We start from the raw sequence: 25685 nt of genomic DNA, 5'->3' as shown, positions 1-25685 counted from the left end.
ATCTCTTTAGTGCTGTGTAACGCATTATTTTAAATGATGCAGCAATGCTGGGAGGATAACCATTACACAGCAGCACTCCAACAAGCAGCATTGGTTTCACAGATTGTCCCTCATCCAAAATTAGGTTTTTGTTTTCCTTCCGGAATAATTGAAATACTGAATATATCCATAGCTATTAAAATACTATGTGTGCATACTGAAAGGCATTGCAATTTTAAGATCTTGTAAGCGATCACATGATGATTGACCGACAGTCAGGGCAAGCAGCGTCATTGTGCCTCAGGCCCGAACGGTGCGCTCTCCGTTGCTTTAGCGGCAGCTTGGTCTCTGCAGCATCGGAGCAGTGTAGCGACTCTAAAAGTTGGCTGGATTGAAAGATAAAAGTGTGATTGAGTGATCCAATCCGCTTCAGAGCACGGCTTACAAAATCTATTGGAAAGAGCAGAGCACAATTTGCGACCAATGTTAGAAAGTAACAAGAAGTAAACAAAATTTACAATCACTTCTGCATTGAGATTTAAGATTATTTTTTAATGACAAGTTCTTCTCTTTTACATACACAGTTTTACCCATGAAAGAACACGAGAAAAGAATAACGAAAGGAGAAGTTATCGTGTAGGCCTAGACTGTATGGCGAAGAATAGGAAAGAAAACAACTCTAATCAGAAAAGACATCACTGGATGTAGAAGACTTACAAGAACCGACTGATCTAGGCAATTAAAGTGGTAGCTCGGTATCATGTTCTTTGGGACGCAGGGCCACAATTTGTCCTAGAGCCCACAGGTCTCTAGTTACACCACTGACTGTTAGTAATTTTTCAATAGTTGGCGCCCTTTACTGCAGCAATTTATAGGAAAAATCAAACACCATCTTTGGGAAATCCTACAGAATGATTGAAAACAGAACTGGGATTTCGGTGACATCACAAGGATGTTCCTGGACTATATCACATGTACAAACTAACAGAAAGAAAGGCTGTTCTGCAGATCAGAGGTACCCAGGTTATGCAGAGTGCTAGAATACACTCACGATCTATATACAAGCGGCACCCCCTCGTTCCTTGAAGTTCCCTGCCTTTCATTTCACTTGTCAGCTTGTAAAGAGGTATAATTGAGGCTCAGCATAAACAAGTGTTGAACGCTCAGCTTGGTCTTGTCTAACATCTATCACAATCTGGTCTGCAGACATTTTCCCATGTATTTTCTATTCTTCTGGCAGGGTAACTTAAAAGAATGAAATATAGGAACATATTGGGGAATAACACATGGACATTTACAAGGCAGCTGCAGCATTGGAAGGGAGTTTATACTCTGCATTCTTCTAAGTACAGGACTTGGAATAAACAAGGAGCGGTAAATAACATAGCTGACGGATGACAGCAGAGCAGCGCTCCTGGCCTGTTGGACAGTCATCAGGATCTGTACTGTTATTTATGCTGGTAAAGTACAGAGTGCTGCCTGCATCCATCTCCTGTGTCAGAAAACTCCACACTAAAAAAGGTAACAGACTCAACAACTGCTTACACGAGGCCAAAAAACATTCATGTCCACATGGTGCAAAGATCCGAACCCTTAATTGTATTGTTAGAACTTTATACAGGCACCAAATTACATTAGAGCAGTAGGATTCTCAAACCAACCGTGTACAACTTACTAATATAGATCCCGTAGACATTTTCTCAAATAATATTGTAATCTGAATTAATCTCTTGTTTCTGCTGTTTTTTTTAAAGGGTTAACCACTACTAGACAAGCCTTTATCAATGACTCAAGGGTGCAAATGTAAATTAAATAGAAAATCTATACTTACCCTAGAGACCTGTGTTTTTCTGTTGTCAGACCTATGTCCTCAACCGGTCTTCTGATAAACAATTTCACATGATTGCTGCAGCTAATAAGGGAAGCTGACAGGCTGCAGCCTTTAAGAAGTTGGCTATTTTTGTCAACTTTTTTTTTTTTAATAAAAAGGTCCCAAAAAGAAAGGCGGATTATAACAGGTCACTCTGCTGGGACCTTGAGAGATCATCTGTAATCTATGACTGACACATCTTCATGATTTTTTCAATATCTAAAATGAAATCAGAATAAACCTTTCCCCTTTTATGTCAATTTGATTACCATAATTGTTAATATTTGCCAAATGCCAGAATAATATGAGAGGGAGGGAGGGAGAGAGAGGGAGAGGGAATGTTTTAAGGCATTTTTATTACTTACTGCAAAGTCTAAGGTTTACATACATTTCATTAGTATTTGATACCATTGCCTTTAACCCCTTCATGACCCAGCCTATTTTGACCTTAATGACCTGGCCGTTTTTTGCAATTCTGACCAGTGTCCCTTTATGAGGTAATAACTCAGGAAGGCTTCAACGGATCCTAGCAGTTCTGAGACGGTTTTTTCGTGACATATTAGGCTTCATGTTAGTAGTAAATATAGGTCGATAATTTTTGCGTTTGTGAAAAAAATTGAAATTTGGCGAAAATTTTGAAAATGTCGCAATTTTCAAATTTTGAATTTTTATTCTGTTAAACGAGAGAGTTATGTGACACAAAATAGTTAATAAATAACATTACCCACATGTCTACTTTACATCAGCACAATTTTCGAAACAAATTTTTTTCTTGCTAGGAAGTTATAAGGGTTAAAATTTGACCAGCGATTTCTCATTTTTACAACGAAATATACAAAACCATTTTTTTTTTTAGGGACCACCTCACATTTGAAGTCAGTTTGATGGGTCTATATGGCTGAAAATACCCAAAAGTGACACCAATCTAAAAACTGCACCCCTCAAGGTGCCCAAAACCACATTCAAAAAGTTTATTAACCCTTCAGGTGCTTCACAGCAGCAGAAGCCACATGGAAGGAAAAAATGAAGATTTAACTTTTTAGTCACGAAAAAGATCTTTTGGCAACAATTTTTTTATTTTCCCAAGGGTAAAAAGAGAAACTGGACCCCAAAAGTTATTGTACAATTTGTACTGAGTACGCCGATACCCCATATGGGAGGGGAAACCACTGTTTGGGCACACGACAGGGCTCGGAAGGGAAGGAGCGCCATTTGACTTTTTCAATGAAAAATTGGCTCCAATCTTTAGCGGATACCATGTCGTGTTTGGAGAGCCCCTGTGTGCCTAAACATTGGAGCTCCCCCACAAGTGACCCTATTTTGGAAACTAGACCCCCCAAGGAGCTTATCTAGATGCATAGTGAGCACTTTGAACCCCAGATGCTTCACAAATTGATCCGTAAAAATGAAAAAGTACATTTTTTTTTTCTCACAAAAAATTTCATTTAGCCTCAATTTTTTCATTTTCACATGGGCAACAAGATAAATTGGATCCTAAAATATGTTGGGCAATTTCTCCTGAGTACACTGACACCTCACATGTGGGGGTAAACCACTGTTTGGGCACACGGCAGGGCTCGGAAGGGAAGGAGCGCCATTTGACTTTTTGAATGAAAAATTAGCTCCAATCGTTAGAGGACACCATGTCGCGTTTGGAGAGCCCCTGTGTGCATAAACATTGTAGCTCCCCCACATGTGACCCCATTTTGGAAACTAGATCTCCCATGGAACTAATCTAGATGTGCAGTGACCAATTTAAACCCCCAAGTGCTTCACAGAAGTTTATAACGCAGAGCCGTGAAAATAAAAAATCATTTTTCTTTCCTCAAAAATTATGCTTTAGCAAGCAATTTTTTATTTTCGCAAGGGAGAAATTAGACCCCAAAAGTTGTTGCCCAGTTTGTCCTGAGTATGCTGGTACCCCATATGTGGGGGTAAACCACTGTGTGGGCGCACGTCAGGGTTCGGAAGGGAGGGAGCACCATTTCACTTTTTGAACACAAGATTGTCTGGAATCAATGGTGGCGCCATGTTGCATTTGGAGACCCCTGATGTGCCTAAACAGTGGACACCCCTCAATTCTAACTCCAACACACCCCTAACTCTAACCTCAACACAACCCTAACCACAACCCTAACCCCAACACACCCCTAACCCTAATCCCAACCCTAACCCCAACACACCCCTAACCCTAACCATAACCCTAACCACGAGCCTAATTTTAACCCTATTTCCAACCCCAGCCCTAATTCCAACCCTAACCCTAAGTCTATGTGCCCACGTTGAGGATTCGTGTGAGATTTTTCCGCACCATTTTTGAAAAATCCGCAGGTAAAATGCATTGCATTTTACCTGCAGATTTACCTCGGATTTCCAGTGTTTTTTTGCGCGGATTTCACCTGCAGATTCCTATTGAGGAACAGGTGTAAAACGCTGCGGAATCCGCACAAAGAATTGACATGCTGCGGAAAATACAATGCAGCGTTTCCGCGCTGTATTTTCCGCACCATGGGCACAGCGGATTTGGTTTTCCATAGGTTTACATGGTACTGTAAACCTCATGAAAGCTGCTACAAATCCACAGCAGCCAATCCGCCATGGATCCGCAGCCAAATCCGCACCGTGTACACATAGCCTAATTCTAACCCTAACCCTAACTGAAAAATAAAAGTAAATATATTTTCTTTATTTTATTATTGTCCCTACCTATGGGGGTGATAAAGGGGGGTTCATTTACTATTTTTTTTATTTTGATCACTGTGATAAAACCTATCACAGTGATCAAAATGTACCTGGAACGAATCTGCTGGCCGCTAGAAGATGGCGGCGCCAATGGAGCAGACGGACGGACACCGGGAGGCTCAGTAAGTATGAGGGGGGGATCGGAGCACGGGGGGAGCAGACAGGAGGACGGGAGAGCGGACAGGCGGAAGGAGGGGAGCGGAGCACAGGACGGAGGACTGGGGAGGCGACCGTTGGCGTGGGGTGGGGCAGATCAGGGTTTCCAGCCATGGCCGATGATATTGCAGCATCGGCCATAGCTGGATTGTAATATTTCACCAGTTTTCATAGGTGAAATATTACAAATTGCTCTGATTGGCTGTTGAAAGTGAAACAGCCAATCAGAGCGATCTTAGCCACGGGGGGGGGGGGGGGGGGGGGTGAAGCCACCCCCCTGGGCTGAAGTACCACTCCCCCTGTCCCTGCAGATCAGGTGAAATTGGAGTTAACCCTGTCACCCGATCTGCAGGGACGCCATCCCTCCATGACGCCACATAGGCGTCACAGGTCGGATTGGCACAAACTTTCACAAACTTTCATGATGCCTACGTGGCGTCACAGGTCGGGAAGGGGTTAAACTGAATGACTTGGGTCAAACGTTTGGGGTATCCTTCCACAAGCTTCTCACAATAGTTGGTAGGAATTTGGGCCCATTCCTCCTGACGAAACTGGTGTAACTGATCCAGGTTTGTAGGTCACCTTGCTCGCACTGGCCTTTTTAGCTTTGCCCATAAATATTGTGATGGCCACTCCAAATTATTGACTTTGTTATCCTTAAGTCACTTTGCTACCATTATGGAATTATGCTTCGGGTCATTGTCCATCTGGAAGACCCATTTCCACCCAAGCTTTAACTTCCTGGCTGATGTCTTGAAATGTTGCTTCAGTATTGCCACAATCTTCTTTTCTCATGATATTATCTATTTTGTAAAGTGCACCATTCCCTCCTGCAGTAAAACAATCACACAACATGATACTGCCACCCCCATGTTTCACAGTTGGCATGGTGTTCTTAGGCTTTCAAGCTTCTCCCTTTTTCCTCCAAATGTAACGATCGTCATTATGCCCAAAAAGTTCAATTTTCATTTCATAAGACCACAGGACGTGTCTCCAAAAATTAAGGTATTTTTTTCCTGTGTCCATTTGCAAACAATCATTTTTTTGTGTATGTTTCTTTCGGAGTAATGGCTTCTTCCTAGCAGAGTGGCCTTTCAGCCCATGTTGATACAGTACTCGTTTTACTGTGGATATTGACATAATCTTACCAGCTTCTGCCAGGATCTTCACAAGGGCTTTTTCTTTTGTACTTGGGTTGATAAGCACGTCAGACCAAAGCATATTCATCTCTGGGTTTTGGTTCGGGGGGGGGGGGCGAAACTTCTGAGTGGGCCCCTAACCAGGTAGCCTTCATTACAACTCGGTGACGCGCCATAATACTGGAGGAGAACCTCAGCAGATGACCGCGCTGTTACCGAAGATAATCTCTATATAAAGACCAATATGGATATTACCGCCATATGGTCAGTGGTAGATACCAGTCCTACAGATAACAGCACGGTTACAGATAATGTCTTACCGCTGTCGTCCTTTCTGATGGAATCGTTCACTTTTCCCGTCTTTTCCATCTGGCCCAGACCGACATGACAACTTCTTCCAGCTACAACTTGTCTGCAGAGAATACAACAAAGACATTTCACTTCTCATATTCCAGCCCCATCACCATCTACTACCAACCTGCACAAACTCCTCATCCTACTAATACCCCAATACTGAGCCGCTGCTGCCGTATGTGTCCCTATTACTGCCCCTGATACCCCAATGCTGAGCCACTGCTGCCGTATGTGTCCCTATTACTGCCCGATACCCCAATACTGAGCCGCTGCTGCCGTATGTGACCCTATTACTGCACCTGATACGGCAGCAGCGGCTCAGTATTGGGGTATGTGACCCTATTACTGCACCTGATACCCCAATACTGAGCCGCTGATGCCATATGTGTCCCTATTACTGCCCCTGATACCCCAATGCTGAGCCACTGCTGCCGTATGTGTCCCTATTACTGCCCGATACCCCAATACTGAGCCGCTGCTGCCGTATGTGACCCTATTACTGCACCTGATACCTCAATACTGAGCCGCTGCTGCCATATGTGACCCTATTACTACACCTGAGACGGCAGCAGCGGCTCAGTATTGGGGTATGTGACCCTATTACTGCACCTGATTCCCCAATACTGAGCCGCTGCTGCCGTATGTGACCCTATTACTGCACCTGCTATGTGGTTCTCTGTGCCCTCTAAATTCTAAAGCAACTCTCTACAATATAGTAATGCCAGGTGCAAGTGCCCTAGAAAACAGTGCCTATATTTTGCCCCTAGAAAGTAATAATGCCCTGTGTGCCCCTTTGATAGCCACAGTAACCTGAGTTTCCCTATAACAATAAGTGCCCACTTTACATTTAATAAAGTCCCGAGTCTCCCCCTGTACAGCTCCCCTATACACAGCATGATGCTCTCTTATACACAGTCTAATGCACCCTCACAGTATACTGACTCCTTAGTAGCCCCAAACTGTTTGATAGCTCCAACAATGTATAATGACCCCCACACTGTAATCTCCATACTGTATGATGGCCCCCTAGATAGCCTCCATATACAGTAGCATAATGCACCAAATAGTCCACAATATAGTATAATGCACTCCCCATAGGCAGACTCTATAGCATACGGCAGCCCCCTTAGGCAGACACTGTAATAAGGCAGCACCCCCATATAGGCAGACCCTGTAATAAGGCAGCCTCCATAGTCAGACCCTGTAATAAGGCAGCACCCCTATAGGCAGACCCTGTAATAAAGCGGCAGACCCTGTAATAAGGCAGCACCCCATAGTCAGACCCTGTAATAAGACAGCACCCCCATTGTCAGACCCTGTAATGAGACAGCACCCCTATAGTCAGACCCTGTAATATGGCAGCCCCCTTAGTCAGACCCTGTAATAAGGCAGCACCCCCATAGTCAGACCCTGTAATAAGGCAGCACCCCTATAGTCAGACCCTGTAATAAGGCAGCACCCCCATAGTCAGACCCTGTAATAAGGCAGCACCCCCATAGTCAGACCCTGTAATAAGGCAGCCCCCTTAGTCAGACCCTGTAATAAGGCAGCACCCCCATAGGCAGACTCTGTGATAAGGCAGCACCCCCATAGTCAGACCCTGTAATAAGGCAGCAGCCCTATAGGCAGACCCTGTAATAAGGCAGCACCCCCGTAGTCAGACCCTGTAATAAGGCAGCAGCACCCATTAAAAAAATAAAAAATAAATACTCACCTCTCTTCTTCCTGGTTCCTGCTCTGCTCCCGCTGATCTCCTGACAGCGGGCGCAGGACAGTGACATCATCACACCCGCTGTCAGTGTTGGCAAGATCAGACGCTGACAGTGACAGGTGAATGATGGGAGAAGGAGAGTAGCGCTCCTTCTCCCGTCATTGCGATCAGCTGTATCGGCTGAATGCCGGTACAGCTGATCTTCCGATGACGGCGGGGGGGCCCACTGCTGGCACCGGGCCCCCCTGCCTGCTCAGGGGCCCCATGTATTTAAGTGTATACAGTTACAGTAGCGTAGGTCCGGGTGGGCCCCCTCAGAGCACCAGGGCGCCCGTACCCTCTGCCCCCCGGTAGCTACGCTACTGATGGCTGGACATTCCCATCTTGTTTGTACTTGCGTATAATTGTTTGTACAGATGAACTAGGTACCTTCATGTGTCTTGAAATTGTACCCAAGGATGAGGCAGACTTGTGCAAGTCCACAATTATATTCCTGATATCTTGGCTGATTTCTTGAGACTTACCCCATGATGCTAAGCAAATAAGCAGGGTGCTTCACGTGTGCATTAAAATACACCCACAGGTGTGTCTCTAATTAACTCAGAAGCTTCCGAAAACAAAACATCATCATATGGGCAGTCCAGAATTGTTTAAAGGCATAGTAATCTTTGTGTATGTAAACTTTTTACTTTGCAGTAAGTAAGAAAAAAGGCCTTAACCCCTTCCTGACCTTTGACGCATACACTGCGTCATGAAAGTCGGTGCCAATCTGACCTGTGACGCAGCGTATGAGTCATGGAATGATCGCGTCCCTGCAGATCGGGTGAAAGGGTTAACTCCAATTTCACCTGATCTGCAGGGACAGGGGGAGTGGTGCTTCAGCCCAGGGGGGGTGGCTTCACCCCCTTGTGGCTACGATCGCTCTGATTGGCTGTTGAAAGTGAAACTGCCAATCAGAGCGATTTGTAATATTTCACCTAAAAAACTGGTGAAATATTACAATCCAGCCATGGCCGATGCTGCAATATCATCGGCCATGGCTGGAAATACTGAAGTGACCCCCCCCCCCACCCCACCGATCTGTCCCGTAGTCCCCTCCGTCCTGGGCTCCGCTCCCCCGTCCTCCTGTCTGCTCCCCCCGTGCTCCTATGTCACCCCCCCGTGCTCCGACGCCCCCCCGTGCCCCGATCTCCCCCCCCTTATACTTACCGAAGCTCCCGGTGTCGGTCCGTCTTCTCCATGGGCGCCGCCATCTTCCAAAATGGCGGGCGCATGCTCAGTGCGCCCGCCGAATCTGCCGGCCGGCAGATACGTTACAAGTACATTTTGATCGCTGTGGTAGGTTCTATCACAGTGATCAAAATTAAAAAAATAATAAATACCCCCCCCCCCCTTTATCACCCCCATAGGTAGGGACAATAATAAAATAAAGAAAATATTTTTTTTTTCTTTTTCCACTAGGGGTAGGGTTTCAACTAGGGTTAGAACTAGGGGTAGGGTTAGGGTTAGGGGTAGGGTTACAGGTAGGGTTAGGGTTATGGCATGTGCACACAGTGCGGATTTGGCTGCGGATCCGCAGCGGATCCGCAGCGGATTGGCCGCTGCAAATTCGTAGCAGTTTTCCATCAGGTTTACAGTACCATGTACACCTATGGAAAACCAAATCCGCTGTGCCCATGGTGCGGAAAATTCCATGCAGAAACGCTGCGTTGTATTTTCCGCAGCATGTCAATTCTTTGTGTGTTTTACACCTGTTCCTCAATAGGAATCCGCAGGTGAAATCCGCACAAAAAAACACTGGAAATCTGCTGTAAATCCGCAGGTAAAACGCAGTGCCTTTTACCTGCAGATTTTTCAAAAATCGTGCGGAAGAATCTCACACGAATCCGCAACGTGGGCACATAGCCTTAGGGTTAGGGTTGGAATTAGAGTTAGGGTTGGAATTAGGGCTAGGGTTGGAAATAGGGTTAAGATTAGGCTTGTGGTTAGGGTTACGGATAGGGTTAGGGGTGTGTTTAGGGTTGGGATTAGGGTTAGGAATTAGGGTTACGAGTGTGTTGGGGTTAGGGGTTGTGGTTAGGGGTGTGTTGGGGTTAGGGTTGTGATTAGGGTTATGGCTACAGTTGGGATTAGGATTAGGGGTGTGTTGGGGTTAGTGTTGAAGTTAGAATTGAGGGGTTTCCACTGTTTAGGCACATCAGGGGTCTCCAAACGCAACATGGCGCCACCATTGATTCCAGCCAATCTTGCGTTCAAAAAGTCAAATGGTGCTCCCTCCCTTCCAAGCCCCGACGTGCACCCAAACAGTGGTTTACCCCCACATTTGGGGTACCAGCGTACTCAGGACAAACTGGGCAACAACTGTTGGGGTCCAATTTCTCCTGTTACCCTTGCAAAAATAAAAAATTACTTGCTAAAACAATTTTTCAGGAAAGAAAAATTATTTATCATTTTCACGGCTCTGCGTTATAAACTTCTGTGAAGCACTTGGGGGTTGAAAGTGCTCACCACACATCTAGATAAAATCCTTCGGGCGTCTAGTTTCCAAAATGGGGTCACTTGTGGGGTGTTTCTACTGTTTAGGCACATCAGGGGCTCTGTAAATGCAACATGACGCCCGCAGACCATTCCATCAAAGTCTGCATTTCAAATGTCACTACTTCCCTTCTGAGCCCTGACGGGTGCCCAAACAGTGGTTTACCCCCACATATGGGGTACCAGCATACTCACAACAAACTGGGCAACAAATATTGGGGTCCAATTTCTCCTGTTATTCTAGTGAAAATAAAAAATTGCTTGCTAAAACATCTTTTTTGAGGAAAGAAAAATGATTTTTTATTTTCACGGCTCTGCGTTGTAAATTTCTGTGAAGCACTTGGGGGTTGAACGTGCTCATCACACATCTAGATAAGTTCCTTGGGGGGTCTAGTTTCCAAAATGGGGTCACTTGTGGGGGGTTTCTACTGTTTAGGCATATCAGGGGCTCTGCAAACGTAACATGATGCCCGCAGACCATTCCATCAAAGTCTGCATTCCAAAACGTCACTACTTCCCTTCCGAACCCTGATGTGTGCCAAAACAGTGGTTTACCCCCACATATGGGGTATCAGCGTACTCAGGAGAAACTGGACAACAACTTTTGGGGTCCAATTTCTCCTATTACCCTTGGGAAAATAAAAAATTCTGGGCTAAAAATCATTTTTGAGGAAAGAAAAATTATTTTTTATTTTCATGGCTCTGCGTTATAAACTTCAGTGAAGCACCTGGGGGTTATAAGTGCTCACTATGCATCTAGATAAGTTCCTTGGGGGGTCTAGTTTCCAAAATTGGGTCACTTGTGGGGGAGCTCCAATGTTTAGGCACACAGGGGCTCTCCAAACGTGACATGGTGTCCGCTAAAGATTGGAGCCAATTTTTCATTGAAAAAGTCAAATGGCGCTCCTTCCCTTCCGAGCCCTGCCGTGCGCCCAAACAGTGGTTTACCCCCACATATGAGGTATCAGCATACTCAGGACAAATTGGACAACAACGTTCGTAATCCAGTTTCTCCTTTTACCCTTGGGAAAATAAAAAAATTTTCGCTAAAAGATCATTTTTGTGACTAAAAAGTTAAATGTTCATTTTTTACTTCCATGTTGCTTCTGCTGCTGTGAAACACCTGAAGGGTTAATAAACTTGTTGAATGTGGTTTTGAGCACCTTGAGGGGTGCAGTTTTTAGAATGGTGTCACTTTTGGGTATTTTCAGCCATATAGAACCCTCAAACTGACTTCAAATGTGAGGTGGTCCCTAAAAAAAAATGGTTTTGAAAATTTTGTTGTAAAAATGAGAAATCACTGGTCAAATTTTAACCCTTATAACTTCCTAGCAAAAAAAAAATTTGTTTCCAAAATTGTGCTGATGTAAAGTAGACATGTGGGAAATGTTATTTATTAACTATTTTGTGTCACATAACTCTCTGGTTTAACAGAATAAAAATTAAAAATGTGAAAATTGCGAAATTTTCTGTTTTTTTCACAAATAAACTCAGAAATTATCGACCTAAATTTACCACTAACATGAAGCCCAATATGTCACGAAAAAACAATCTCAGAATCGCTAGGATCCGTTGAAGCGTTCCTGAGTTATTACCTCATAAAGGGACACTGATCAGAATTGCAAAAAACGGCAAGGTCATTAAGGCCAAAATAGGCTGGGTCATGAAGGGGTTAAAGCATTCTCTCTCATTCTGGCATTTGGCAAAATAGTAATAATTATGGCAACCCTAATTGACCTAAAATGGGAAATGTTTATTCGAATTTCATGTCAGATATTGAGAAAAACATGCATAGGTGTCTTTTTATATAGTGTATAGGATCCAAGAAGTATCGTTTCTCCTTGCGGAGAGTGACATGTTAAGCATGTCAAGGTGAGGAGACTTAAAGCCGCAATGCTCCTCTGGGAAATATGCAAATTGTCTCTTCAGAGAGGAAGAGGACTAGAACTCTAGTGACACCTATTGGAAGTAGCAATCCTAACAGTCAATGCCGACCCTTTAATGAGCTTTGTCACATGACTTAGGATAAGAGCCAAACCAGATCTCAATTTGCAGACACTGTTTCGGGGAAGTATTGGAAGATCCCGGTCAGAGGCCTCTCAATCAGCCAAACCAGATCTCCACTTTGCAATGACGAGGGGCAGTACCCCAAAACACAGTGTCTGCAAATTGAGATCTGGCTTGGCTCTTATCCCAAGTCATGTGACAAGGCTCGTTAAAGGGTCGACATTGACTGTTAGGATGGCTGCTTCTAATAAGTGGCACTAGAGTTCTAGTCCTCTTCCTCTCTGAAGAGAATTTGTATATAGTGTATTAAAACTTCTGGTTTCACATGTATGTATGTAGGTAGGTACAGAAAAATCTTTAAATGAGAAGGTGTCCCAACTTTTGGTCTGTACTGTATGTATGCATGCAATACATGATTTTTTTACATAAAAATGACAAAAAGGAAAAATGTGCTGATGCAAAAACGTGGGTACCCTGCATGGTAAGTACCTATGTAGCACCCCCTTTTGCAAATATCTCAGTTTGTAAACTTTTTTTGCAGCCAACCAAGAGTCAATTCTTGTTTGAGGGATTTTCATCCATTAGTCCTTGGAAAATCTATTCTTCCAGTTCTGTGTAATTCCTGGGTTGTCTTTCATGCACTTCTATTATGAGGTCTAGCCACAGATTTTCAATGATGTTCAGATCAGGGAACTGTGATGGTTATTGTAATACCTGTGTTTATGTTGTCAGATGTCACTGGACATTATACAGTCTACACCACCAGTAGAGCAAGTTGTAGGAGAGAGTAAGGATAGGGGGAAGAATGTGTAATTAAAATTTAACATTTATTTTGGATTAATTTAAATGCTTATAAATTCACATACATCCATTAAGGGTGAATATTGGATCACAGCTATGGCAGTTGTAAATGTCAAATGTAGAATATGGTATATTGCAAATTGAAGTGGGTTCCCTGACTATTGTCCCTTGTAAATTGTAAGTCAGGTTATTAATTCCCATAATATACAGTATATAATATAATATTGGGAATTGGCAAAGTTTTACACAAGGCTCAATTATTTATGACTACAAGGAACAATTGAGCCTCGTGTAAAACTTTGCCACTTGCCAAATAATTTATAGGCCAAGAGCCTATAGACATCTTTTGTGGATATCAATTATTCTTATATTCCATTAGTCAATACATTTGTTATCATAAGATTCAATTTTTTAACAGTTCTTGGAGCTGTGTTGACTAGTGGCTCAGCAGTTATCAGAGGGACAAATAAGCCGCAGTTGGATCCCATGCCCATATAGCAAACTATATGCTTGATGTCAATATGTGAGGCAGCTTTAATTATATGCAGTGCAATGTGGACACACCACTGATCTTATTAGATACTTGACCTGATAATACATTTTCATTTTACTAAACATCACCCTTACCCCCTAACCAACCCCCCTCTCCCTCCCCCAATCTCTTGCCCGTTATCCAATACAACCATCTGACAACATCACCTCTTGAGAAAAGATAGCAAGCTTTACAAAAACACACCTGTACATGTAGGAGTCCCCCCAGAATCAACTACACAACACCCATTCTACTTTGCAGTAACTCAGCAGACGCCACACCTGGGTAATCCATCCATCCGCCCCACACATTTTCAAATTTTGTATTCTGACCTCTCTTACTGTATATGCTTCTTTCCATAAGGACAATAAAATTTATCTTGTTGATAAATTCCTTTTTTCCTGGCGGTTTTTCATCCAACCAATGCATTGCGATAAGCTTTCTCGCAGCATACAGCAATCTTGCGATAGTCAGCCTTCCACACTCATCCGTAGCAATATCATCCATACAGCCCAGAAGGCAAGTCAGCGGGCTACGCACCACATCTACTCCAGTCACCTCCTGGATCAAGTTAAGCACCTTCACCCAAAAGGGTTGGAGGCGAGCACACGACCACATCATATGTAGCAGATCAGCGCCTTCCTCACCACACCTGGGACATTCTGAGTCACCTCTCAGTCCTGCCTTCCTCATCCATGCCGGAGTCCTGTACACCCTATACACCAGGTATAGCTATGACACCCTCTTTGCCTCACTTAGGGAAGCCCTGGGGATATATTGAAGTATGGACTCCCACTGGGACTCCGACAAGGGGCCCACGTCCGCCACCCATTTCTCCTTAATTCTTAACGGATGATTCAATAAAAAGGTATCCATCAGACCCCTGTACATCAAGGTAATGAACCCCCTCGTACTCCTCCGAGGCCCAATAAGGTTCAACATGCTATCTGACTGCAGAATCACGCGCGACCCCTCATTTTGACAGTTTAGGGCGTGTCTCAACTGCAGGTACTGAAAAAAAGGTCTTCTGGGGCAAAGAAAACTCGGTCCTAAGTGTCTCGAATGTTTTGATAACATCCCCATCAAGCAACTGAGACACGAACCAAATGCCAATGCGCCTCCACTGACTGAAACCCCGCAATCTCATGAGCTCTGCCAATCTAGGATCAAACCACATTGGCGTATATCTCGTAAATTCAGTTACTCCCCTCCATTGCTATATTTTCTGCCAGACTTTCCCCAGCATAGCTATTGTTGGGAATTTTTGGGGGTTAATTCTGAATCTACCTGCTTCAAGACAGGCTAACAATGGGCGTTTCCCTACCGCGCGTTCAATGATTATCCCCGCTTTGTTCTGGTTCTCCCCAACCTACCATGTGCTGGCATTGAGATGCTATATATAGTAGATCCATGGATTAGGGACCGCCACACGCACCACTGATCTAATGAGACGCGCCGCTATTCACTCCACTGATGTAGCCACATCTGATTGTGCGTGGCTAACATGAGTGATGGCGTTGCCTGTTTGTTGGGCTCTCCATGCATGTGCTGTGAATGTCACACAGCCGCGATACATGCAGCTGCGGAGCCGAACAACTGATCAGCAGGAGCGATCTAGGTATCCAGGTTCCCCCTGCAGCTTATTCAGTAAGCGCTATAGCTCGCCGAATAAGGAGGGAGCCAAACATATTCGCTCATCTCTAATTATAACAACTGCAAAGGCGGTCTCACCCTATGTAATGGCTGTCAAATTAGGAGGCAGTTCAAGTTATATGCAGTGCAATGTAGCTACACCGCTGATCTGATGCCACACAGCCCGCTATTCACTCCACTAGGCTAGACGCATCTACTAGTGTGCGGCTATTATGCATGATCGCATATAACTATAGCAGGTGCAGGTGCGGTCTAACTGACAGCCGCCAGACCGACATTAAGGTTAGCCAGCACGGTTATGCAGGAGAGCTGCATGATTCTTGCTTTGCTGAGCAGTGATGGCGCGAATGTAAATGGTTACCGGATCAATTACATGTGGACTCCATCATGGTTCTAGAATAGACATACTATCGGGACGAGAGTCCCTGACGCGCGTTTCACCGTAATACCAGCTTTTCCTTTCCTTACCCTCTCCTACAGCTATTGTAAAACCTTCAGATTGCGCCTTTTGGAGGTAGTCTATTGTGGATTTTGACATGCATTTAGGATCAATATCCATTTGTAGAAGCCATCCTAATTATAACTTCAATCTTTTTTTTACAGATGGTGTTATGTTTACATTAATAATTTGTTGAAATTTTGTTGTCTCTATTCTTCCATCTACCAGTGAAATGTTCTCAGTGCCACTGGCAGCAACACAACCCCAAAGCATGATTGATCCACCCTGATGCTGAATGTTTGGCAAGATGCTCTTTTCTTGAAATTCCATGCCCGTTTTTCTCTCCATACATACCTTTGATTATTGTTTCTAAAGAGTTCTATTTTAACCTCATCGGTCCAAAGGACTTGCTTCCAAAATGCATCAGGCCTGTTTAGATGGTCTTTTGCACATTTCTAACAATGAATTTTATGGTGAAGATGCAAGTAGAGGTTTTCTTCTGATGACTCTTCAATTAAGGCCATATTTGCGCAGGTGTCTCTGAACACCTGAACAATGTACCACAACTCCAGAGTCTGCCAAATCTTTCAGAAGGTCTTTTGTAGTCAAGCGGGGTTCAGATTTGCATTTTTAGCAATCCTACGAGCAGCTCTCACTGAAAATTTGCTTAGTCTTCCAGACCTTATCTTCACCTCCACTGTTTCTGTTAACTGCTATTTCTTAATTACATTTTAAACTGAGGAAACAGTTGCTATCTTATATATAGCCTTCTCCTGCTTTTATGGGCCTGCACCATTTTCATTTTCAGAGTGATAGGCAGCTGCTTAGAAGAACACATGGCTGACGTTTTTTGGCACAATGTTAGAGGAGGCTGGGTCTTTATAAAGCTGAGAAATTTGGATCAACTGATCTTTCCAATGGATGATAGTGAACAAGCCATAACCCTAACAGGTTAATTAAAGGTCTGAAAGCGTGGTCAGTTATCTGAGCACACAAAATTTCCATTTTTCTTTCTATATATTTTTTAAGTGTAAACATGAAAATTATATAATATATATTTTTATATTTTGAAGTGTGTGTAGGATAATTATATATATTTTGCCTAAAATACAAAGGAAATGTGTCATCTTAACTGTAGCCCTTTTAGAGACCATTTCATCTTAAATTTGCTTAACTGTTCACAATAATAATAATTTTGACCAGGAGTGGTTAAACTTTTACATGCTACTGTAGCTATGAGAACATATTACATCAGAATTAACTAATATAATTATAGCGTGAAACCAATATCGATCAGTTCTCAAAACCTAGGAATCAGCTGTTCGATCATCTAAAATTTAGGCAACCTTTGAAGGAAAGATATATCATAACAAATTATTTAAAATGGTATTTTTGGCTACACGTATTAAAAAAATGAAAATGTTTTTCCATATCACTATCTTTATTAAAATGCAAAATTAGTAGTAATCTTTCAAATTTCACACTGGCCAAAGTGGCCATTTTAGACTTCTACTTCCTGTCATTTTAGGAAGAGTTTTCAGCAGGCTTCTTATCAGAAGAAAAATTACAATGACAGGTAATACCTATACACAGTTGATCGCATAGTATCCCGGAATCACAATAGGTGAGGTTAGAGCTGACTCTGCTCCTCTCTCTTCATAATGACTTGTGCACAAGCTCAGACATTTCAAAACAGAGTTGGGATCTGACCATTGTGGCTACATACTGTACATGTTTTCTTTCCTGAAACTACAGAACATTCAAGTTTTAAGAAAGCCACAGTGATCATAGTGAAAAATTGTAAGATTTCTATTTTTTACTTTTAATACAGATTGTTCTTTTTTTTCCATATCTTATCAAACCTTTTTATTTTATTAAACTTGTTCCAAAAACCTGATTTAAACCATAGGTGATATTCTGATGATCACTACCCTTTAAGTGAACACTACTGCTGCAAAAAAGTAGAAACTTACATTTTCCTAATTATTACAAAGAATTTGTAAAAATGACCAATTCAGATATTTCCTGGCATCATATGCAATATGAGAGTCAGCGGTTCGATATGCAAATTACATGATAAGCAGGTTACTAACAAAAATCTGTATTTACGTTCAGTGACTGCTGCGCAATAAATGTGCCTTTTGTTATAACTATAAACAGAAAAATCTAATTAGAAATTACACTAAACCATTGAACAAAACCCAATTCGGACCACCAAAAACCAATCCTGACAATTTGTTCTAGTTTCCAAAGTACTGAAAGATACATCACATGGGCAACATTATCAAAAGTTTCCTAGATGTCTGAGGTTACAAAGTTTTACTGCACCAGCTGGGACTCCCATTAATCCTAAGCAAAATCTAGACCGTCAACAGCAGGGGTCCCCAACCTATAGCTCGGGAGCCACATGTGGCTCGCGGTCCCATGAATTGTGGCTCACAACTGTCTGCCCACTTGGTGCATTAGCTCGATGTCTTGCAAACTGGCATGAAGAGCACATCTCAAAATGGTGACTTTTGTGAGTATCCCTGCACAGAAGTGCAGATCTGGATGCACACTTACTGGTCTTAGGGGTTTACAGATGTTTTAGGTATGGTACACTAGAAGATGGTACTACCTGTTAGAGGAGATGCTCAAAGCTGTATGTGACAGTGTTTTGGGAGTCCTTGATGGGAGAATACTGAATGGGGGTATTGTGGGAACCCATGGATCTCAGTTTACTGCTTTGGATTGATTTCTGTGAAAAAGCTTTGGTTATCATTATACCGGTAATAGGGGATTTGGTTGACAGTACTTTGAAGGGGGTGGGAGCTGGATGTGGCTCGTGACCCTCTCTCTAAGCTGAATGTGGCTCTCAAGGTCAGAAAGGTTGGGGACCACTGGTCTACAGGAACTCAAACTCTACCAATGACAGAATCCCTGATCAGACCAGTGGGTACTAAAAGCTACTACTACTAGTAGGTAGGAGGGGACATTTGCAGGTTCACTGAAGAAAAACTCTTGGCAATACTGACTGGCTAAAAATTAAAGCACCGCTCCAGCCTTTTTTTCCCTACTATAGCAGTGCTGAAGTGGTGCTATTAATATTAGTTCCCTGCACTTCATCTCATCCGTCATCTTCATTCTTTATTGGCACTACTCCAGTCGGTCTCCAGCTGTTTGTGACCTGCCGGATCACTCCAGGGTTTACTGGGCAATCCGGAAGTCACAGCTTAATGTAAGTCTATAAGAGCCAGAACGAGGATCTCATACTTACATTGAGAGCTTGTGACTGATACCTCTGATTTCTGGTTAGGCAGACGTTGTGGTCAGAAGACAGTGGCATTGGACCAGAGTATTGCCTGGAAGAGCTGACGACGGTGGCTGGTAAGTAGAAGACTAATCTCATGGGCATAAAAATACGCCCACGTCAAACTCCCCCATTTGGTGCGGGATCCAGTGCTGAGCCCACACCTTTCCAGGCACATGTCAGCTAATCTACACAGCTGACGTGCCCACAACAGCTGCGGGTGAATCCACCTGTGGCAGTTAACTAGAAAAATGCCGCTGTCAATTTCTGACAGCGGCATTTAACTCGTTTTTACCGCTTAGCACGTCCTTTATGCCGCCCATCAGTGACCCAGTCACATGATTGTGAGTTACCGATTGGTTCCAGCAGACCTCTACGGTTGTCATAGCCAGACTGCTATGAGCACTGCCTGGAGGTCGGTGCTCATAGCAAGTGAGTATTTCTGCTACACACAGGCGATCTGATCATCGCCTGTGTGTAGCACAAGTGATCAAAGTAGTGTAGCTTCTAGTCTACCATGGAGGAGACTATTGAAGCATGTAAAAAGCTTTTAAAAAAATTTTTAAAATATAAAAAAATATAAAAAGTTCAAATCACCCTCATTTTGCCCCATTTAAAATAAGAGAGAGAAAAGAAAAAAACAGATATACACAAATTTGCTATCACCGAGCTCAGAATCGCCCGATCAATATAAAAAATAATTAACCCAATTGCTAAACGGCGTTGTCAGGAAATAGGAAAATTCAGATTACTTCACTTACACGTACAGAGCTCTCAGCTGCAGCTTCCTCTTCCTGCCAACACAAGGCTGGAATTCTGAGCCACACTCTCCCTCTGCCTGTGTGTGTAATCCTGAACCCCTCATATCCCCCCTCCCTCAAGAATTTATATGGCTCCGTGCTGCGGCAGACAAGTCTCCCTACAATGCTCATTCCCCCCTCCCACCTGATACAGGTTAAAACTGGTACAGAAAGCATGGGCTTCTATTGTTCTTTTAAGGTTATATGTATTGGCATCGATCAGGACTAGAGATGTAAGGATTATATATTCCTGATGTCCAACGAGAGATCTAGAACTCACAAACCACTAGAAGCTAAACCCAACGAGTGCAAGGAGAGGGTTTCTCTGTAAGCGGGCTGTGTAACTACACAGTGTTTACACTTAAAAGAATCCCCCTGATGTGGTGCACATCCTGATCATTGTGTCTTTCATATACGAGGTTCATACAGTGAGCTAGGCATAAAAATGGTTGCCATAACTAAGAAAAGTGGAGGATTCAGGCTCTAAGTGAGGTCACCAAAGGGGGAGTGCCTTGGTTTTAGGCTAGGAAATAAGTGAGTGAAGCAGCAGTCTTCACGTGTCTTGTCTGGGGTCTAGCTGCTATACAGATGTGTGCTGCATCTTGATGTGACCCCTGAGCGCATGGTCCGCCAGAAGATGAAATGATCTGAATGAAATGTAAGTGTTTTTTCAACTTTAATCCCATTTTATTTGTAATTGTACTGTACATATGATACTTGTCTTCTTTATAATACCTTTTTATACTTCTGTAAACACTGCCTACCTTTTTTTGGAGTAAAATATAAAATTACTAGCTTTGTCTCTCCTTGCTCTATAACGAACTGTCACATCCTCTGAAGTGAATTAGGCTACTAATCTGGGTTGGCTCCAGACCCGTTAATAATTAAGAAATCGGAGCTGGTGGCAGCGGATTCGTCCTGTGCGTTTGGGAGGCTTTGTAGTGACTGGCGGCATTGATAATTATTGTTCCCACCTGAATGGGAGTAGTTATATCGCCCTCGCTGCAGTGTGCCCATTAGCCAGTAGAGAGTAAGGCAGCCTTTCTGGCGACTAATTATCCTAGGTGCAGTACCCGGTCTGACCTGAGGGTAAGGGGGCGTCAGAGAGCTGCAAGTTCCAAACCAGAACTGGGAAGTGGAATATAGATAAATCCCCTACAGAAAGAACCAGGGGCAACCAAACAATCCTGGTTCATGACAAATTGGTGTGACTGGTGGGGATGATAAAGGTATCCTCCCCGTGAACCGTGACCGGCATAATGAGAAAAAAGTAAAAACGCCAGAATTACGGGTTTTTTGGTTGCCGCAACATTGTACAAAAATTCAATATTGGGCGATCAAAAGATCGTATCTGCACCAAAATAGTATAATTAAAAACGTCAGCTTGCAAAATATGAGCAGTCACCCAACCACAGATAACAAAAAATGGAGACGCTACGGGTATTGGAAAAACACTGTGGAATTGCACTTTTTTTGCAATGTCACCACACTTGGAATTTTTCTTCCCACGCTTTCCAGTACATTGTGTCGTTCAAAAGTACAACTGGTGTAGCAAAAAACAAGCCCTCACATGGCCATACTGTTATGATGACCTGGTGGTTAGGAGCACTAGGAATGACCTGATGAGCAAACTAGTAATACAGGACAAGCTCTGGGAAGTGGGAGCTTTGCTGACCGCAACCCCTAAACCTATCACAACAACTAGAAATAGCCGTGGAGCGTACCTGACTCTGCCTAGACGCCTCTTCACAGCCTAAGAGCTAACTACCCCTAAAGATAGAAAATAAGGCCTAACTTGCCTCAGAGAAATTCCCCAAAGAAATAGGCAGCCCCCCACACGTATTGACTGAGTTAAGATGGAAGTCACAAACACAGGAATGAAATAGGTTTCAGCAAAGGAGGCCAGACTTAACTAAACAGACTTGAGGATAGAAAAGGTATCTTTGCGGTCAGCATAAAAAACTACCAAAAAACCACGCAGTGTGCGCAAAAGAGACCCCACACCGACTCACGGCGTGGAGGTGCCACTCTGCATCCCAGAGCTTCCAGCTAGCCAGGCAGAATCATGATAGCAAGCTGGACAAAAAAACAGTGGTAAACAAATAAGCTAGCAGGGACTTAGCTTTTGCTGGAGTAGACAGGTCATCTGAAAGATCCAAGAGCAAACTGAACCAGTACTAGGACATTGACAGCTGGCATCAGGTAACGATCTAAGTGGAGTTAAATAGAGCAGCCAGCCTAGGACTAAACGAGGTCAGCTGAGGACAGAACCTCAGAACCAGCAGCTCCACTCACAGCAACCAGAGGGAGTCCATGGACAGAACTCGCCGAAGTACCATTCATAACCACCGGAGGGAGTTCGAGAACAGAATTCACAACACATATTGACTCAAATATATATATATATATATAAAAAAAAAAAAAAAAGTTATGGCTCTGGGAAGAAGGGGAGCAAAAAACTGAAATACCCCTGGTCATTAAGGGGTTAAAGTTGACAATACAGCTTCATTTTTTCAGCCTTCCAAACTCACATTTTGGGAACTTTTGTAGCAGATTTACTCATACTGTCTTATAGTTCGACATTGAAAACATACTATACAGTCTAAAAATGTGCCAAATTTATCACAGTGTCATGTACTGGATTAAAAACTTGTCTAATTTTGAACCTCCTCTTTGTTGGCCATGCCATTGTCTAACTAAGCAATGCCCTCTTCTACCAATGAAACAATATTGCTTTTTTCAGTACAATGCAAAAGTTTTTTTAAAGAACAATGATGAAACAAAATGCAACAATTTGCACCAAAAAGTCGAGACAGGTCACAACAGGACATTTGCCCTTTTGTTGGTCCCCTCTATGACATCTTAGAAAGTTTTTTTTTTTTCTTTAAAGTGACTGAATAATGATAGGATCCTTGATCAAGATAATGTTGAAATGCTTGATCATTCTATAAGGCGGTGTTTAAATCACGCTATGTAAATACTTTCGGCATACTAGTTAGGAAAACTGCCACATATATTTCTAATGGCTTGAGTATAGCGCTGCGTAGACACACACAAAGGATGGATACCAGCATGAAATTGTTATACTCACGGTAAGTCAGACTATCTTAAATGCTGCTTTGCCTGCCAGAGAATGTTATACACTGTATGTGGCAGGACCTAGAATTGGTTGTAACCGTTAAATGGTCAAAAAGCCACAAGAATGTATCTCAAAAAAATAAATAAATCTTACCAGAACATTCTTCATGGGTCTCTTCTGCTTCTACAGTCCGTGTTCCTTCTGAAGTATTCGCTGCCATAATTGCATCACTATTAAAAAGAAAAAGAGGCATTGGAGGCATTGACAGTTACTAATGAGGTCTAAAAAGGAAAGAGCAAAAAAACTTAAACCTGGCAGTTGCAAGATTTGTGAGTTTATCACAGTGGCGCATGCTAGGTGTAAGACTTGGTGCACTCAGCTTCAATTTTGACGCTTAGGTCAACTCTTAGCGCACTTTAGGCCATTACTTCATTACTTTACACCTAAAAACTGGCATGCACCAGTAATAAATCGATTTTAGATTAATAAAAAATACATACGGTATCCTGTTCTAGACACTTTTTTTCACACGTTTATCTTATATTTGTAGTCTAAATTGATTTGTGCGAAAAAAAAAGATATAACTTGCACCAATTTCCTGTTAAACCACACTAGTATATGTGGGTCTTTTTTTTTTTCTTTCAATTTGTGAAAACAAAATATAATATAAAACTTAAAACTGTAGGAGCTACAGTCTATAGTGTTTTTTTTTGTTTTTTGTATATATATTGCAACACCCAACCATTGAAGGGTCCAAAAAGTACTTAGATCTCCAAACAAGTCAGGGACAAAGTTTCTGAGAAGTACAAGTCAGGGTTGGGTTAGAAAAAAAAATATCCCAATCTCTGATTATCCCACTGAGCACCATCAAATCCATTATCACAGAGCACAGAGACCAAAAAGGTAACCCTTAAGGAGCTGCAGAGTTCCCAAGTGGAGTCTGGGGTATCTGTCCATTCAACCACAATAAGCCATATACTCCTTAGAAGTGGAATTATGGAAGAGTGGGCAGAAAAAAAGCTTTTACTTACACACAAAAATTGTAAGGCTCATGTTGAGTTTGGCAAAAGATATGTGGGAGACTCCTCAAATGTATGGAGGAAGGTGCTGCGGTCAGAGGAGACCAAAATGTAAATTTTTGGCACCAAAGTAAATGCCATGTCAAACCTACACTGCTCTTCACCCCAAGAACACCATACCCACACTGAAACATGGTGGTGGCAGCATCCTGCTGTGGGAATGTTTTTCGGCTGCAGGAACAGGAAAAATGGTCCAAGCTGAGGGGGAAGATGGATGGTGCGAAATACAGGAATATTCTTGTACAAAACCTGTTTCATTCGGTTATTGATTGGAGACTGGGACGGTGTTTCATCTTCCAGCAAGACAATGACCCAAAGCATACTGCTAAAGCAACACTCGTGGTATAAGGGGAAACCTTTTGCCTTGAGAAATTCACAAAAATACCATTGGCAATATGTGGAAAGCGCATAAGAGACTGATCCAAAGTGACTTTCATCTATAATTGCCACAAAAGGAGGCTCCACAAAGTACTGACTTTACGAGGGTGAATAGTTATTCACACTGAAGTTCAGTTATTTTGTCCTATTTGTTGTTGGTTTCACAATAACAAGAAAGCCAAATGTTCACAGTTGTAAACATGGTCTTTAAATGAACTGATGCAAACCATAAAAACAAAAAAAACACACCAAACAGTGAAATCCCAGGTTGTGAGGTAGTAAAACATGAAAAATGCCAAAATACCAATGGGGTGAATACTTTTGCAAGCCATTGTATTCTGCCTAAAGCATTATAATGGGCAAGTGATTACACTTAGTTCAGAGTGAATGCGCTCAGATAGCGTCTAATCCGAGAACGCTGGGGTGTTATCCGAGCATCTGGGAGTTCTCGTATATTATGTTCGAGTATTTGCGGCTGCATGATTTGCAGCTGTTGGACAACCTCAACACATGTAGGGATTGTGTAACAAACAGGCAATCCCCACATGTGTTAAGGCTGTAACAGCCACAGAGACTCGAACATAACTAATATACGAGCACTCCCAGATGATCGGCTAACACCCAAGCATGCTCGGATAAGATACTATGTTCACTCATCACTAATGACACCGATTGTTCAGGAGTTAAGTGCAATCATACATGAGTGCGGTGTTTCACATGTGAAACAGTTGTATTGAAGATTAATTACAGTCCTTCCTGCTAAACAGGTTGATTTGGCGATTTGGGACATGCTGACAAGCTGGCCAATGACTGGGAGTTGATTGTGTAGCGCCCCCACTGCCGCAGGGCCGAGGGGTACCCGGTACCGGGCCTCTTAGGTCTCTGCTCTGGGGTTGTCACGGTGGCTAGACCCGGTCCGTGACCCTGCTGAGGGGAGCCCAATGAAAGGTGTGGGTGGTGATGATGTTGTAGTGGTGCGGTGCAGGTCACAGTAAATAACAGGGACACCAGGTTGCAGTCTCTTTACCTTTTTACTGAAGGTTTGGAGGTACCCAATCCAGGGCACTGTTAACAGGGCTGGCTGAGACCGGCCGGTCCAACGGCACATCCGGAGTTCCCTTTTCAGGTGGGAATCAGTGTCT

General features: G+C 43.0%; 1 protein-coding gene across 4 annotated transcripts in view; it reads right to left on the bottom strand.

Annotated features, from left to right (window-relative positions):
* Window positions 1-25685, bottom strand: part of KIAA1210 (KIAA1210 ortholog) — a 130710-nt gene that overhangs the window by 39764 nt on the left and 65261 nt on the right. For all 4 annotated transcript variants that reach the window (XM_077285196.1, XM_077285198.1, XM_077285195.1 and 1 more), the window contains exon 2: window positions 23240-23316. In XM_077285196.1, the coding sequence (XP_077141311.1) occupies window positions 23240-23306 (67 nt within the window). In that variant the 5' untranslated portion in view covers window positions 23307-23316. The remainder of the gene's footprint in view (window positions 1-23239; window positions 23317-25685) is intronic.

The sequence above is a fragment of the Ranitomeya variabilis genome, chromosome 2 (genome assembly GCF_051348905.1).
Source record: "Ranitomeya variabilis isolate aRanVar5 chromosome 2, aRanVar5.hap1, whole genome shotgun sequence".
Lineage (NCBI taxonomy): Eukaryota > Metazoa > Chordata > Amphibia > Anura > Dendrobatidae > Ranitomeya > Ranitomeya variabilis.
Note: the sequence above shows the minus strand (reverse complement) of the source record. Positions and strands in the feature narration are given on the sequence as shown.